The sequence below is a fragment of the Tyto alba genome, unplaced genomic scaffold (assembly GCF_018691265.1).
Source record: "Tyto alba isolate M040663 unplaced genomic scaffold, T.alba_DEE_v4.0 Super-Scaffold_42, whole genome shotgun sequence".
In the NCBI taxonomy this organism is placed as follows: domain Eukaryota; kingdom Metazoa; phylum Chordata; class Aves; order Strigiformes; family Tytonidae; genus Tyto; species Tyto alba.
This window is the reverse complement of record NW_024881318.1, coordinates 5,161,465-5,179,472: the sequence shown is the minus strand read 5'-3', so window position 1 is coordinate 5,179,472 and position 18,008 is coordinate 5,161,465. Positions and strand designations below refer to the sequence as shown.

At 45.5% G+C, this 18,008-nt stretch overlaps 1 protein-coding gene across 1 annotated transcript in view; it reads left to right on the top strand.

Moving 5' to 3' along the window:
• Positions 1-740: 740 nt before the first annotated feature.
• The window catches only part of DCC (DCC netrin 1 receptor), a 592,838-nt gene continuing 575,570 nt past the window's right edge, over positions 741-18,008 (top strand). The window contains exon 1 of the mRNA XM_042804693.1: positions 741-1,276. Coding sequence (XP_042660627.1) covers positions 1,186-1,276 — 91 coding nt within the window. The 5' untranslated portion in view covers positions 741-1,185. The remainder of the gene's footprint in view (positions 1,277-18,008) is intronic.

The following is an 18,008-nucleotide window of genomic DNA, read 5'->3' as shown; positions in this document are numbered from 1 at the left end:
GTGCGGTCAGGGGTACGGGCAGTGGGCAGGGGTGCGGGCAGGGGTGCGGTCAGGGGTCGGGGGTGCGGGCATTCGGAACGGGCAGGGGTGCGGGCAGGGGTCGGGGGTGCGGTCAGGGGTGCGGGCAGTGGGCAGGGGTGCGGTCAGGGGTGCGGGCAGTGGGCAGGGGTGCGGGCAGGGGTGCGGGCAGGGGTGCGGGCAGGGGTGCGGGCAGGGGTCGGGGGTGCGGTCAGGGGTGCGGGCAGTGGACAGGGGTGCGGGCATTCGGAACGGGCAGGACACGGGCCAGGCGCCCCGCCAGCGCGCGCGCGGCCATTCCCCCAGCGGCCGCCAGAGGGCGCCCCGGGTCCCGGCGGGTCTCTGCGGCGGCGGCTGCCGAGCGCGGCCCGGCCCGGCCCGGCCTCCCTCCCCCTCCCCCTCCTCCTCCTCCCCCTCCGCCTCCCCTTCTTCCTCCTCCTCCTCCTCCTCCTCCTCCTCCTCCTCCTCCTCCTCCTCCTCCTCCTCCTCCTCCTCCCGCCGCCCCCCCCCGCTGCGCGGCCCCCGCCCCCGTGGCCGCCGCGGCGGCACGTCCGGGCTCGCAGGGCTGCGGGCGGCAGCGCCCGTAACAAGTGCGACGCCGCAGCCCTTCCCCCGGCGGCTGCTCGCCGCGCTGCCCCGCACCGCCCCGGCTCTTCCTCCTCCTCCTCCTCCTTATTCCTACCCTTTTCTTTTTATTTTTTTTTTTTCTCCCCCCCCCACCCCCCCCTCCGCCCCCACTTATACTTTGCACGGCGTTGGACATGGAGCCGCCGCGACTCTTTTGATGCACGCCGGACGGCTTCTGTTTGGTTTTGGGGTTTTTTTCTTTTTTTTTTTTTTTTTTTTGGCAGGATTTTCCTCTGTACGGTTCCCCAGCGGTGGACCCTTCCCCATCCTTCCCCGTCTCCTTGAGTTAGTTCCCCGCACACTCGGGAGCCTCGCAGCCTCCTGGACTGAATGCAACTTTTTTTCCTCCCTCCGCACCTCTTCCCCTTTTGCTGATCCCTGTCAGCAGGGATCGGAAAAAAAAAAAACAAAACCAACAAAAAACAACAACAAAAACAAACCCACAAACCCACCCGGCGAGGAGGAGGCAGAAAGGGCTGTGCGTGCATGTGTAGCTGCTGCTGGTGCTCAGGACCCGAATCTGTAGGTGTGTGTTGAAATATGGAGAATAGTCTTGGATGTGTTTGGGTACCAAAGCTGGCTTTTCTCCTCTTCGGTTTTACGCTGGCAAGCCTGCATCCTCGAGTCTCCGGTAAGTCAGCTTTGCTTTATTTCCCCTTGCGCTCCGGGGCGAGGGTGATTTTCCTCCACATCCCAAAGCAATGTGCCCGTTTCTCTTGTGCTAACGGACTTTTCTCACCCTCCGCAGGCATGATTTGGTTTTTTTTCGGAGGATTTTGTTGTTGTTGCTCGTCAGTGTGAGCTTTTGAATCACTTCCCACAGATGGGCAGGGGGGACCGGGGTTAGAAGCGCCCTGCGCAGCCTTGGGGAAAAAGGGCAGCACTGGAAAGATGGAAATCTAGAGAAAATAAAGGAGAATTGTGGCAGGAGGGGGCACAGTAGGTGTTTAAGTGTGTGTGCCGTCGCGGTGGTAAGGTTAGTTCCCAGTTCTGCACCTGATCCCGCCAGCGGCTGGATAAATTCGCCTGTAGCTTTTCGGGTCTGTGTGCTGAAACCAAGGGAAGGGGCTGCCTTTACTGGGTAGAGGAATAAAAGCAGGAGATGAGTTAGCAAGGCAGAAAACGCAGTTATCTGCAAAGCATCTTCCAACTCTATTAGGCTGCGATTCTTTGGGGCTGCACCTCTCTCGCCGCACTTGGCAGGCACATTTTCTAATTAAAAATGGCAAAGCCAGTTGTGTGTGGAACCGGGGTAGGGGAGGAAGGGAGGGAACGGACACAGCGATGCTCTGGGGCTACTTGTGCGGGAGGTGGAGAAGGGCTCGGCAGTACACAGATCTCTTATTCGCAAAGAAAGAAAAGAGAAATGGGAGTGCGAGCCAAGAAGTGTTAGGAAGTAAGAAAGTGCAGCTTTGATTTGCAGGAGGTGCGGGGTGTGAGTGCATGGTGGAGGGAGATGTGTGCAAGGAAATATTGTTCTCCAGTGCTCATTTAATTTTCTCCACAAGGAAACGAGGAACACCTCAGTAGGAGAAACCTTGGGAAGGGGGGAGTCTGGAAAATACAGGAAAGGTTCCGAGCACACGTCTGTGCATGCTGCTTTCGCAGCAGCAGCGGGGGAACAATGGGAACCAACTCCCCACACCGCGCACACCAGCGCTAAAGCAGGTTTTTGTGATGGGGAGAGCGCTGCGTACGAAGCGTTTTGCAAAAAAAGGTCCCCCGTGTCTTCTGGCAAAGCTCAGGTTATCAGCTGTATGCAAATGTCACCCGCCGGTGGAGGGTGGTGCTTCCTCTACACAAACGGGCGTTATCTTTTGATTGTCCTGATTTTGGGGAGTTAGCGAGTAAACTGGAAGGCGCTTCTCTGCCAGACCAGGGGGGTTCATTTGGCGTGCGCGTGTGTGCGCGCTCACGCGCGCGTGTCCCCAGCATTGTCCTCTGCGATTACTTGTGTGGGAGGTGGGACCCGGGCAGTGGGAGCAGGGTAATGAATAGGTGCCTCTCCTGCCCTCCCGGCTTAAAGGCTGGGAGACATGGCAGTGATCCTCCTTCGTGAAAGGTGATTGACTTGCAGGCTGCTTTGCTGCCAAAAGGAGGGGAAGGAGCGAGAGCCTCTGCGTGCGAGTGCCGGAGGAGCGAAGGAAGCCGTGTGCTGTGTCAGGGGGCCAAGCGTGCCGCAAACCCGTTGCTCCCACAGCACCGGTATTGCGTTGTGGTACAGGGGAGAAACGGGCTGTTTCCCAGCTGCACGCATCGGTGGTGTGTTTCCCACCCCATCTGTGATACACGGGTGCTCACCGCACTGATTTTTGCAGGTGGCGTCTTGTGCGTCGCACCCGATTTTTGCGCCGCGCTTCACAGGCTGCAGACGGGCAAACTTTTCCCCAGCGTGGCAGCCCCGGGGGCTGTTCGAGAGTTTGTGCTTTCCTGAGCCTCTTTGTCACCATCCCAAGTCAGCCGACAAGCCTGAAGAAAGCAGATCCGTCTCCTTTCGGGCGAGGCAACGGCCTCAGCTCGCTCGCCGGGGCGTTTCCACTCCCACCACCCACCACCCACCCCCCCCGTGAGCTGTCACGCCGTGGGCAGGAGGTGCGGGCAGCGCGTTGTGCCCCGGCGCGGTCCCCGCACAGCAGGGCACGACCAGGCAGCCAGCGCTGCTAACAAAGGGCTCCCGAAGATGCTGCACAATGGGGTCGGCTCCTCTCCTGCTCCCCGCCCAAAGCCCGGAGCTGCTGTGGGCGTGCGGGGGGTGTGTTCAAAACTTTGGTACCGAAAAGCAGCGGCGCATCCCTGTGCGGGCAGGGAGGGACACGCCGCTTCCCAGCCGGAATCAAGTCTCTGCGCCTGTCATTTGCCATTGTGTGCGGTGGGCGAAATGTTCTGGGGGGATGAGACAAAAAGTAGAGCACAACGTTAGACTTTTTCCCGGTTAAAAAGGAGTATATGTGGGTGGAAGGGCAGACAACAATGTTTGCCATTTTGGAAAGAGCCCGTAGAAAACGTGTTCCTGGTAAAGGCAGATGTATGTTACGTAGCGCTTGTTCTTTATGGTGCTGAATTATTTGTTCTATCTAGGTTTTAAAGTAACCACAAAATACTTGCCCTTCTTTTTTTTTTTTTTTTTGTCTGTAGATGGGAATTTAACTCCATCCCAAGGCTTTTTTTGTGAATGGCTTGTGTGTTCGGTGTCTTTGACTCCCACTGGATCTTGGTGAGAAATTTAGCATTAGTGCAGCATGTCAGAGCCAGGCGATGTCTGGGTACTATGGCAATCACTTCTGTGAGTGGTGCAGTATAAATCACCAGTGACCTGTCACAGCATCCATTTCACATGCGCTGCAGTTGCCCTCTGTGTTACGATGCGTGTGAGCCACCACAAGTATGACAGGAGCGGGGTAACCTCCGTGTGCTCACAAGAGTATTTTTAACAATGGAAATGAACTTAGTTGAGGATGAGCAATTCATATTTGAGTAGTCTTTTTTCTATAGTCTGTTGGATATTTTTGTATTCAGCTCTTTTTGGTTTATGCCCTTTTGTCCTCACTCCCCCTTTCTCCATGCTCATATGGATACAGGACCAATGCTGACTTCAAATACACAGTAAGGAATATTTGTTTTCAATCAGATTATGCCAAGTGTAATCATGTCCAGATTTCACACTTGCTTCATTTATCCTTGACGGCTACTCCCTTGTCCTTCCCAACACAAAACTTAGCGTGAATGATCTGTTCCAGGGCCCAAGCTGTGGAAGTGCCATCAAGATACTCTCCTTGTATTTCTCTGTCTGAACCCCATGCTTGATTGCCTGTTTTATTCTGGGACAGTAAGATCTTTGGGGCAGGACTGTAAGGGCTTTGCTCTGCAGATTCACAGCAGAAACATGGTCCGCACTGAGGGCTTCCAGGATCAAAATGATTAATAAATACATGTGTGCTTCTCAAACTTAGAGAAGAAAACCTGTGGGACTGCTTGTTCCTGATGCAACTTGCAGTCCAGGAGAGTTCTTCACTTCATCCAACCGAGCTTCAGTTCAGAGCTAGCGCACTGACCTTGCTGTTTGCATTTCCCTGGAGCGGCCCAGCTGGAGATGGAGGAGCAAGTGCTGCCTTCTCCTAACCCATCCGGGCTTTCACTCCACTGCCAAGGAAGCAGAGAGCCTTGGTTTGCATCCCTGTCCCGTCTCACATTTTGACTGGCAAAAGGCGGGTGCTGTATGTGGGCTGGTACTTCCCAGTAGCCTGTTGTTTAACACCATCCTGCGATAATCTGGGTTCTGCCTGAGCTCGGTCCCTGAAGCGTGTGTTGTATGTGACGCCTGGCTTGGCCTCTTCTAGTGGGAGACTGCTGTCAATCCAGTGACATGACAGCTAAAATAACTCTTTCAGAGACATTCATCAGATGCTCAGCACACAGATATTCCACCAGATGTCCTTTAGAGGGCCAGTACAGATTTTTTTAAGTGTTATTTTTATGAGATAAAATAATGCCACAGAATTGAGCATTTCCTATGTGCCTGCTTGTGTGGCATATCCAACCGCAAGGATAAAACTCTGCAGTGGGTTTGCACCTCCATTCTGGGTGGAAAAGGTCATTGTAGAGACTTCAGCAAATGTGCTAATGTGAGTAAGCTGTGAAAGAAGTTTGCCATTTCCCGATATTTTAACATCTTGCCAGACTAAAGCTCACTGGCTCCCCACTAGCATAAGAGGAGGCTTAGCTGTGAGGGTGTAGGGACACTCAGATTTGAAGGCTACACATGAGCCAACAGGTAGGTTCTCTCTTCAGGTTTGCTATTGCAGATCCCTTGATTGATGTGATTTACAAATGTTAGTCACTTTGTATATTGAACGAAGTGCTTGTGAAAGAAGCTGATACTCAAGGAAGGGACCACACTTTCACATGCCTAATTTTCCCCTCTGCTGAAATGCAAACCTGTAGCAGCGTGAGTCAATGCAGCCAGTCTCTTTGTTGTAATACAAATAGATGAAATTTCTTAAAATGTTGGCCTTGCCTGAATAAAAAGTATACTAACAAATTCCACTGAGGCTTTCGTGATTAATTAACTAAAGGCAAAAAAATTCACTTGCTCTGTTAAAATTATCCCTTGGGTGAAACATTGACCTAAATTTTTTGTTTCCATTGGAATCCAAAATAAACACGCTGGCCCTGTCCTTATTTCTCTTGCCCTCCTTCCCACCCTCTCCCTCCCCTTAGTGCAGCCACAGTGCCCTGGGCTGGATGGAGATGCTCCTGCCCGGGAGTGAGAGCATCAGCTTGGGAGGCAGCACCCAAATCTGCAGGGTCCAGAGCAGTCCCCAGAAGGCATCTGCCACCAGGTCCTGCTTGATATTCCCCAACTCTCTGAACACCCTTACTTTTAATTTGCCCAAGCGAATTCCTTCCTCTGAAAAGATGAAAATTCATCTGCTGGAAAATAGGTACCACAATGCTCCTCATCTGAACAGTGAGGTTGTGCTGCAGGCAGAGCTGGGCTCAGGTGCTTTGCAGGGAACTGGCTTCGGTACCAGTGCTTGTGCCATTTTGTACCTGGCCCCTTGGTGAATGTTTCTGACACTCCTCATTTCCAAGAATTTCTTCTCAAAGGTTTGTTGTGGGGATGGCTTAAATTGTTACTGTTTCTGGTCCTTGGGAGATAAATCTACTTCATGTGTCCATTACCTGTTTCCTCCTCCCCATCCCCTTCTATAAACTTCACAGGCTGTCTGACCACTTCTGCTATTGAAAAGCAACAGTGGTCTGCTCTGCAAGATTAAAGGTGCTTGATGCTTGGGAATTTTTTTTTTTTTTTTTATAATACAGGTAGAGAGCTTTGGGCATTTGAGATTTGCTGCTTTGGGTCTTCTGCACATCTTCCTGTAGGGAAAAATATCAAACTATGGAAAGCAATGACTGAAAGTGAAGTGTATCTCCTGATTTCTGACAGTAAATTCACTGGTAAAATAGAGTATATTATTCCTGAAAGATAACGCATTGGATAATTGTAAACCTAGCACAATTGTTTCTTTCTGCCAACATTTCTCAATTTCAGCTTTGATGTGAAGGGCTACATCTAAATTGGGCTAATGATAGAACATCTCGCTCGAGAGTTTGGAGATGTCTGCACTATAAAGGAAACTGAATTCTCAGAGAGGCACGATAAATGCACAGTTAAATGTCTCAATTTCTGTCTCGGTTGATGGCAGTCATTTGTCAATGGTAATGCTGGTATGTGCTGTAATTTTATAAATGCTCTGAAGTATTCAAAATACATTGAAAACTACTCTAAATTGCTGCCCAAAGTTTCAGCAAAATATTGGTTGTCAAACAGGGAAGCTGAAGGAGTAGTATCTTCTTGGAAGTCGTGTTACTGGCTGAGGGCTGTGTATCTTCTCACCCTGCAAAATAGAGTTTAAAACAGGGAGACTACTGATGTTTTGATGCTTTTGTTGTTTATTTTTATGGTGCTTTATGAACAGATTCATGGGATTGATCATGTGCACCCAGCCCATGGTCACACTTGACTGGGCTGGAGGGCTCACAAGGTGCCTTCTCTCCCAGCTTGGAAGCAGAAGGTGAACAACCACCAGCTTTATAATTTCCAAATCTTTGATACCAAATTCCATCTGTTTTGGGAAAGATCATACTGGCCAGCTGAGAAGTTTGGCTCACTGACACAAATGGAAACACTGTAATTCTCTTCTGGGATTTTACAGCAAGAACAGAGGGTAACAAAAATAAGTAAAGTGTAAAATAAAGATACAGAAATTACAGTGAAAAGCTCCTGTTCTGTGCACATAGCTTCCTGGACCATGAAATAACCCCAACCACGAATGCATGTGTTTACGAAAACATTTGTTTTAGTTGAAGAAGGTAGGATAGTTGGATACTTACAGTGATACTGTGTTATGCAATGCACAATTTATTCAAATTAAGGAGGTGTTGCTTGCACTACATGGACGTACCGTGGGATGAGGAGGTACTGTGGGAGGTGAGGCTGCTCTTTGGGGAGTGGATGGAGAGCTTTATAAATTGCGGGGTTATGACTCTTTTGAGAGGCTCTGTAGATTAGCTGAACTCGGGTCAGCTCTTCAATCACCAGAAGAGCTCTGCAATGAATGACAGTCTCCTAGTTCATATTTTTATCATTTATATACAATAATAGTTTCACAGCCTGGTGTCCATGTTCTGTGTACCCTGTCAGTCAATGGGGGCTTCAGATGTTGTGCTGACAGGGACTGTGTTTGTCCTGCACAGGTGAGGAGTTGCATTTCTATATTTCCAAATTGCCTTTGCTTATTGCTTTCCTTTCCCCCCCTCAACATCACAGCTCTGTTCTTGCCCCCTATCTCTGAAGTTTTTGTTTGCTCCCACTGCATACCTTCCGCTGTCTCCACAGCTGGCCATTGCTCTATCCAACCTCAGTGCAGAACTGCAAGCACAGGCTGTTTTGTTAGAAGTAGCAGCAAAGTTACTCTTGGATATGGTTAGTTTCTACAGTAAAGGACTAAGAAAGTGGAAAGATGATAGCGTTATAAGTTGGACTAAAGCTAACTATTATTTTGCAGTTCCCTACTTGCTCTTGGGTACACTGAGTAGAGAGAGATTGTCACAAAAACAGTGGCACAGAGTTTGTATCCTCTGCCTGGCTTGTCACAGATGTGAGTCTCAAGGAAGAGCAACTAAGGAGAAGTCCTCACTGTAGTCTTGTATGTGAAACACTTGTGCATATGCTTGAGATCTTGTGGCCAGGATGGGAACAGGTAATGTTCAAGTAGGAATCTTTTAAAACTCATTTAGTCAGTTCTGCGTGTGGACAATCCACATAACGTCACCTGTTTACCCTGCAGCGCTGTGATGGGCTGGAGGACATTCTACATTGGCATAACTAATTACATTTGCTGGGTTGCTTTCTGCTTGCTTCTTTTTCCTTTGTTTCTCATTTGAATTTGCTTGGCTTCAGATGCCTGCCACTGTTTCTTGCTGTGCCTTTCCCTATTATGTTAACATGGAAGTCTCCCTGAGAAGATAAGAAGTACAGTGAAGCCACATCGTCACAGCCTTTCTGAGGAGCTGGAGATTAATCCTGGATGGATGCTCTGGTGCTGCCCTGACGGGCTGGGCAGCCTGATCTGCCTGTGCTGCCGCCTGCACCCGTCCCTGGCCCATCCCATGCTGATGGCTGTGCTGCCAGCGGGAGCAATCCTCATGAGCCAAAGGTGGTTGCTGTTGGCATAGCTGAACACCGACCTCATAAATACTTTTTTGAGAGGGTTAGTTAAGGTTCCTTGTCCTTTTTCCTTGGAGTTTATTTCGAGGAGGAACATAAAAGTGACTAGTAGCCAAGTCTGGTTCAGCAAATCTGAGAAATCTTGGTTCAAAAAGTGTCTGAAGGCTCGTGCCTGTGTGAACGGTGTGACCTGCAGCTAAACTGGTGGGCATTTCTGTCTGGCAGCCAAGCTCTGAGAGCAGTAATTAGACAAAACATGACAGCTCTGGGCAAGGTCAATTGATATCATTGCATGAAGTGTTTCTTTCTAACGGCGGGACTCCCAAAAGTCTTGCAATTAAAAGCTGAAGGTTGTTTCCCTAGGAGTGGAGTTGACTTTCAAGCAAGGAGTGGGCTGTCTTGGTGCTGGCAGCAGGTACCGAGCACAGTCGGGTGTTTCATCTTTAGCCCACAGCTGCCCAAAAGGGCTTGTTCAGTGCAGAGTTCATGCATGAACGTCTTTTCCACTGAGTCTCTCTCCGACACTACTCCCCTTGCTAGCCAAAGACTAAAAAAGCATTTAAAAAACATTCTTTTGAGTGTCTCCATAATATTCATTCTTTTTTTCCTCTTATAAGCATCAGGGGAAGAAGAAAGACATTTAAAAATTCTCTGAGGGGCCTTCATCTGTATACCCTTCCTTTCTTTTTTTTTCTTCTCTGCCTTCTGATGCTCAGAAGAGGGAAAAAGCCCTTAAAACTTTCCCCCTGCTCTTGCCTGTTGCTGAAGACACACAACAGACAGCAGTCATGGTGAGACCCAAACAACACACCAACCTGTTGACTGCTGAAGAAGCAGTGCCTTTTCTTGCTCGGATCAAGGTTTTGATTGTCATTGTCTTGATGGCAGCTGCTTGTGTCAGGTCCCAGGGAAGGACCAATGCAACTTCTCTGTAGGACTGTAATTAGTAATCATGGGTTTGTCTGGAGTTTGTGCTGAACCACCTGTGGAACAGCCTGAGTGAGGGCCATGGAGGAGGGTGGCCCAGTAGAAGGGTGTGTGTGCTTCAGAAGATGCATGTAGATGGCTTTTCATATCTACATCTATATCTATATATCTACATCTATACCTATATCTATATATCTATATATCTATATATCTATCTCTATCTTTATAACTATACCTATACCTATGTCTATATCATCTATATATCTATCTATATCTATCTATCTATATCTATGTCTATGTCTATATCATTCATGTATCTATCTATATCTATCTATCTATATCTATGTCTATGTCTATATCATCTATATATCCATCTATATCTATGTCTGTGTCTATCTAGATCTCTATATCGTCTATATCTATATCATCTATATCATCTGTATCTATATATCTATATATCTATCTATATTTTTCTTTTCATATGGTTGCAGTGATGTGGGGTTTTCCCCCTATTCGTCAAATTCTGTAAATTTTATAATCGTTTTCTGAATGTCATGGTGCTCATGTTTCTCTTATCCAAAGTGAAAATCCTTTTTCCTAGTTTGTCCCTCCTTTGTTGTATTATAGATGCTGCTGAATGTACTCTTGGCATGACTGGTTATCCTAATTTCCTCCATGTTATTTATAAATTTGGCAAAAAGGCTTACAATCCCCTATTCTGCTTTGGAAAGAAGCTTCCTACATGGTTTTCTGCTCAGAAGATTGAAAAGGTTTAGATGAATTATTGAAGAGGAGTCTGCAATACATATGAAAGTAGTTAATAGTCTTAGATTCAGACTTTTCTGTTAAAAAGGACATTGGGATTTTTATGTATTTATTTACAGGGGCTCTGGACCTTTTTATTTTCCCTGATCACAGTAAATACCGTGTCCTCCTGTGTGAGAAACAGCAGGAAGCAAGTTAAAAAATTAACTGAATTTGTCAGCATTTGCTTTACCATTCATGATTAGGAGGATGCAAACCCGAGATGGTTTCATACTGCTGGATGATGTCAGAATGGCTTTTTTTTTCAGTGTCCACAGAGATTTATAGAATGTAGAAATGTAGAAATTTTCTGTGACTGTGACAGAGATGCCAAAAGGGGCTGGTATCTCCCATGGTCCAAGGGTTGATAGGGCATTTAGCAAACCAGCGGTACAGGGATGCTTAGAAAAAGGTATTCATGCTCAAGATTTTACAGTGCTGTATAACTGAGGGTGTTTCATGTGCAACTCATTTTGCAAAAATCATATGGTTTTATGTTTTTAGATTTCTGGTGATAATGGTTTTTGACACTGCAAGTAAGAGGATACTAGGTTTGTGGAAATAAAACAACTGTGTACTTTGGAATAGCAGCTGTGTGTTATGAGAAATATATTCAGTTCTGGTGGAGAATGTTACCCATGGCAGTTTGCTGTGATCTCCCTCTCATGCAAACGTTATTCTTTGTTTTCATTAATCTGAAGTAAAGGTCATCTGGATGAAAGATTCAGGAGAAAACTGGGTAAACAGCTGTATTTCCATACTGCCCACACAATTCTCTAAGCCCACAGTAATGAAGAATAAATCAGATTTTTTTTAATCCTTCAAATTTTAATGATTTAAACAATTATAAAAAGAGAGAGAAATGTTGTTTCAGTACATTAGGCCAGATTCTCAACCTGAATAAATCTTCACTGACTTCTGCGGAGACACCTTCACATCAACAAAATCCTCCTAACACAATTTGTTGTTGAACATTTACATTCCTTATATGTTCACATAGATGCTGATTCTCTGCAACCAAATAGCTTTGCTATAGCAGGTGTATTGATATTAAAAGGGTTGTTAACATCTCTCCAGAGGGGGATATTGTGTTACCAGTAACTCTGTCAAGCTTTTCCATCTGTGTAGGGAATTTGTCAGAAGCTCATGTTATGTTATTAAAAGTATTAGTTATCTCTTGTTTTGTGTCTAATTGAATTACATCATTAATAGAACTCAATTACAATCAATGGAAAATGATATCACCACAAGGACGGTGGCCACTCGAGGTTGTGAGTAATGCTTTGTGCTCAACCAACCAGTCACAAACGGGGCAGTGCCATGACTCTCTTAATGAGCAAATTTTCCCATCCTGACCAAGGGGAGGTTTCCTACTTAAATGGGCACGCTGGCATGGAGCCACCCAAATCCCTTGGCACCATCACTTCATTACAAATTGTTTTTTTTTGTGAATCAAGTATGAAATGGTTTTAATCTCAAATACGCAATAAAATAATACTCTGTCTTCCCTCCTCCCCTCTCTTCCCCCCTCCCCCCCCCCCCCCAACGCTCCTTAAATACACTTAATCCGCCTTTATCACAAATTCTTCAAGTACTGTGGAGTGAGACTATCGACGAAGAATGACAGGGGACATCACTCTGTGTGCCAAGTCCGTGCTGTTGGTGTTATGTGGTTACTCCTTCTTTTCATATCAGACCTCACAGACCATCCCTGGAATGACAAGTGCATCTCTCAGCAACTACAAAGCTAGCTATCTTTCCAAAAGACACTAAACCCATGAGACTTGGGAGAACAAGCTCAAGTCCAAACAGAGAAACTGGACCAGAGTCTGAAGTAGCAGTATCAGAGTGGTGGATTTCCATTTTTTTGTTGAGCTGGAGATACTGGCCATACAAATGGAGCATTGCTCCTCAGGGAAGTGGAAAGAAAGGTGTAGACTCTTTCTTGGTTATTTAGTTTGCTGTCCACCAGAGATGGACACCAACTGCTGCTGGTGGCAGTGAGACCTCTGGCTGCATCAGAAGTGCGAAAGAAAGATACTGCAGTGCAAACAAGATTATCCATCACCCATGAGACTCAGAGAGCTATACTGTCAGGAGTATGTTATAGCAGAACCCTGGCCTATATTATACCATTAATTTTTTTTTAAAGTAATACTCTTGACAGGTTTTAATGGGAAATTCCACTTACAAATCAATGGTGTGATTCAGTCCTGTATTTATTAACGCATTCCTCAGATTGCAGATGAGTGAAACTACCTGAGTACAATTCAAATGGCTCTTAAATGTGGAGTGTGATAGTATTTGAGTGTCCGATAATTTATATTGCCAGCCTCTGTCCCAGTAAATGAGATCTGTCTCTGTGCATTAATATGCCAAATACCTGATAGCAATAACTATTTCATTAGTTCTGATTGTTCCTGACATCTCCTACATCGTCAGGAGTTTCCCTGCATCACCGTTTGCTGGGGTCCAGGCTTTGACACTAAATGTGCAGTTCCCATATGGTAAGTAAATGGGTTGTGTCAGAAATAAGTAAACCTTTATACAAGGTCGGTCTGGGTCATTGCATGACTAAAAAACATCAAAAAATGCAGCCAGACACTCCTAGAGTTGGGGTCAACTTTCCCTGTTTTCTCCATCACCTAAATGAATGCTGATGTGGAGGTTTCCATCCCAAGTGCTTTTCCTTGGCTGAGCTGTGGACCTAAAGGTGCTGTGGTCCTTCCCATGAGTAATCCTGATGCTAATGCCAGCCTCTTTTGAGGTACAGTTTTCTTCTCTAATTTTCTATTAGGTTTTCAGTCATACCTCTTTTAAAATTTTATTTTCCCAAACTGCTCTGTGGCGCTGCCACAGTCTTCTAAGTGTCCCCTTGCTGCTTTGCCACAAAGTTAAATGAGGATGGGGAGGTGCTTATCACAGTTAAGGCTAAGCAACTGCAAACACCTATGAAGGATGGTAAAATGCTTTGAGATTCCTGTAGTAAAAGGGTACGACACAACTGTAATGTATGGCTGTCATAAAATGCTGATCATCCTAACGCTAGTAAGCTTCAAATGAGACTAGAGTTAGCCTGACAATAAATTAGATTTTAAAAGGTAATTCAGTGAATGTATGATGAAAATTTGGCCTCTCAGTATACGATCTGTCAGCAACTTATCTGAATTTGTTTCTCATTTTTTTGTAGAACATTTCTTGATGGCATATACATTACTCTATAATATAAAAAAGTGAGCAGCTAACAGTTTCCAAAATCCACCCCTAGGAATAGCCTATTTGGCTCCTGGGAGGAAGGTCTTTTAAAATTATGACAAATAAACATTTTCCCAAAAATCTTTGGGAGATACCTCCTAAAACTATGACTGAAAAAAACATATTCCTTCTTTGTGGTCATTAGTTTTCAAATGGTAAGCTGGTAAGTGCTGACGACCCTCCCTCACCCCTCTGTTACTACATAAAATACATTCCTGTCATTTCCAGCCCAAATAAGCTGAAAAAGGGATGAAAAATACCCCTCCGTGTTCCTTTGAGTGTCAATGAGTGACTTCTCAGCATTGCTCATAGTGTCATTTTTCTGTTCGTTAATGGCCTTCCTGGGCAGATGCATGGTAACCTCTCCCAAAATAAAAATCACAAGTCTCAACAGGCAAATAACAAAACTGGGGGCAAGTACCAACTGTTGCTTCACTGTTTGTACTTCTGGAATAACCCTAATGTTTTAAGCACAGGACTTAACTGTTAGGACTAGAAGGGCTACAGCTAATGAATATATCCCATCCTTTGCTCTTACCTTCTTGTAAACCCTGCTTTGTACTTTTTTTTTCTTTTTTTTTTCTGGTCCTGTGGGAGTTCTGTTTATCATGACAGAAAGTCAATTTAAGCGGAGAAGGGAGTAGGACAATACAGCACACAACGATGCTGTGCTCAACGTGTGCTGCAGAGACTGGTAAAGGCTGCACTCTGGATCCAGCCCAGCAGCTCTAAATGCTAGAACAGCTTTAGTGTTCTTTAGTGTGGTTCATGTCCTTAAAGGTTCATATCCTTAAATACATAACAAATCCGCATGTGATATCTAGGCAAGAAAGCTACTTACATGATCACAAAAGAGGCAGGTTGGAGGAAGGGTGGAGGAAGGGGCCATTGCAATCCTGTTAGCATCAGCCCTTGCTGCCGTCTTCTGCTTGTACACCCACAGTTAAAACAGCTGCCAGATTTGGGATCAGAAGGGAATTCTCCCCTCATGGCCAGATTGCCAGGGACTGGTTTTGCACACTCTCCTGTAGAGTGGGGTCTGATGGGCTTCCTGGCGTCTTGTGTCACATTAAAGGACATCAGTATCCCCATGCCTCCTCTGGTAGTTACAGTTTCTGGTCTTTATGAGGTCTTAAAAAGGGTGCCTGCTGTTTTGGGGCTTTGTGGCATGTGGTGAAGCTCTGTGGACCTTTCTGCAGTAGGTGTCCGTTGTGTAGCTCTTCCGTGGAGTGGGCTTGATGACCTTGGTGGTCCCCTCCCACCCAAATCCCTGTATGGGATCATTTCTTCTACATGTTTGGTCAAACCGGAGCCCTGCCTGCTGGAACCTCCCTGCTGTGAGTGATACCCAGTGGGAAATTATCTCTTTTACCTTCACATTCCTGGAAGCTTGTCGTTTAAGGCATAGTAATGTATGTTAATCTCAGGAGAAAAACAGTCACCTCCAGGTGGTGAATCATCTGACCTGCCTTGATGTGTATCTCAGGATAATGCTAACCTTCACAAGGTACCTACTTTATTCCTCCGTAATTGAAATTCATTTCTATGACTGTATAGTATTAAGAAAACCTTAACATCAGTATTAAAAAAGACACCGACTTTTTCAGCCTTGTGCAAATGATTTCTAATGTGGGCTTGGTATTGAATTAACAAAGTGACCTTTGTGGCATTAACCTAGAGCACAGAGCATGGGCAAATGAGAAAACGGAGCTGCTGTAATTAGGGGCACTGCAGACAGCAAGGCTCTTTTATCAAAGCTTGCCTCGGAGCATTGGATGCCTTAAGCAAGAATCTGTAAGTGGAAGCAGAGGCAAGGAAATGCTTATTATCAGAGAGTTAGGGCAGATCCTCTTGAAACTTTGTTGTCTACTAGGTCATGCTAAGGAAAAGGAGCTGAAAGTCAACAAACTCTCCTGCAGGTTAGAAGAGAGCAAAAGGCAGTTTCCTCTGCCAGTGTTTTTGAAGCCATTCCTGCAACACTGCTGAGAGTGACCCATTTGCTTTGAGTAGGACACCCTCCTCATTTTAGGCACTGCGTCAGCCAAGGAATCTTCTTTTTTTTTTTTTTTTAATGAAAGACTTTGTAAGTGTCCCATAATAAGAGATCATTTATTTCATTGTTTTTGTAGTGAATTAAATGTAAAATCAAAAGGAATATACTTTCTGTCGAACTGGACCAGGACATATCCCTCCTGCCAATGTCTAAAGTGAGACAGCATGCTGCCAATCTTACCGCTGTCAGCAGTGAGCTTGGATTGTAATGAAGACGGTGTATAGTCATTACAACACAAACACGCAGATTTTCTCTCTTCATCACTGAAAGAGAAGTGGTATTTGAGCGAGCCGTAGCTGTTGGTGCCTGTATCCTCACAGTGTGTGCAGCCCTGGCTCCCACCCTGCCCTCCTCCAGCTGTTAGCAGCTGCCCTGGGCTGATGTGGAGGGTCGGCGGGGGATGGCCAGGGGGTCGAGCAAAGCCAGAGAAGGCACTGGGGTCTTCAGCTGCTCCCAGCCCCGGGAGGTGGCCTCACCCCTCAAGGGGTACGTTGCAGGACATTTCTCATACTCCTAGCATGCAGCACACTGGTATTTAGCGTGGCAAGAAATCAGTTGTTTTCATGACTTCGTGGAATAAGTGAACATTTGGATGACTCTGCACTTAAACAGATTTTAAAAAAAAAAAAACAAAACAAAACAAAACAACATCCTGTGGACATTTGGATGACTCTGCACTTAAACAGACTTAAAAAAAAAACCCACAACATCCTTAGCCTACTGTATGGGTGGGTGCATAATTGTTGGCCATATGCTGAAGCTCCATGTTGTTCTTAAAGCAGCTTGTAATGATTCAGAAAACGCGGGTTTTCTGGTAAGACCAAATGACCTACCGAAAGACCGGTTCCTCTTCTGAGAATGGATCTGGCAGGGCGGATCAGCTCCACTGGCATTATCCGGGAATGACCGCCGAGATTCATGGAATGATGCCCCAGACACCCGATTAGACAAAATCCTGCTTTAATTCCTGCATTTGTTAGGGACCCGACAGTCTCTTCGGAGTACGTGGGCAGCGTTTTGCTGTCTGATGGCTTCTGTGGGTGTTGTGCGTGTGTGGACAGGGGATGAAATGCAGTCCTCTGAACAGAGGTGCTTTAAGTATTGTGTATGGTGAGGTAAATATATATGTATGTATTTGTACAGATGTAAGTAGGTATGTTTGTGTGTGCATCGCTGTACTTGTGTGTATTTTTGTATCTCAGATATACCTGAGTGTATATCCATAGATACAATATGCATGCGTATATACGTGCACATACATATATATAATGTATGTGCATGCACACATATATCTACAGTGAGAGAGAAAATGCAAGTCCTTAGTAGACTATAGTTGGAAAAGCAAACCAGCTTGCTGAGAGAGCTGAAAGAAGAATTGCAAGTGTGTGCTACTGTGGTAATTACTTTTTTTCCCCTTAGATTGTGATCTAACATTTTAAAAAACAAGCTAGAAAGATTTGACTTGAACTGAAGGTTTCAGTTATTATTGGTAGGGGTAAAATAGTCATAATATTATTTTGATTTCTGAGAATCAGAAGTTCAATGCCACCTTAAACACCTCCTAGCAATCTTTTGCCACTGTACACACATGCTAATTTTGCAAACTGAAATAATAGTGTGTGTTGAAAGCCACAGAGATGGCAATCTCCCTCCGCCCCCATAGAGAATTAGAAAATTTCACATAGTTTTGATCTATAGTGTAAATTAGGCCTATAAAGTGGTGTGCTATGTCTTCATTAAGAGAGGAGACAGTAATCATGAGACCATGTAGTGTGATGGTGCAGGGTTTTCTGTTGTTCTTTTGTTACTGGGTGGTGTTTTTTCGAATTACATCTACTGAATATTGTTTTTGCACTCATGAAAAAATACGACTTTGTGAACTAAATATTATCAACAGAAGCATGCACACTTTTCCACCGAAAGATGTGGTGCTTTCTTAAAATATTGTATCTTCATGATCAATGCACAGATTCATTAAAAATAATTTTTAAAGTAGAAATTTAATGTCTTCTCCTATAAGTTATAATTAATGGTACCCGGGGACAGATTTTACAGGGATAAATCAGAAGCAGGACTTCATTCCAATTTTTTGCC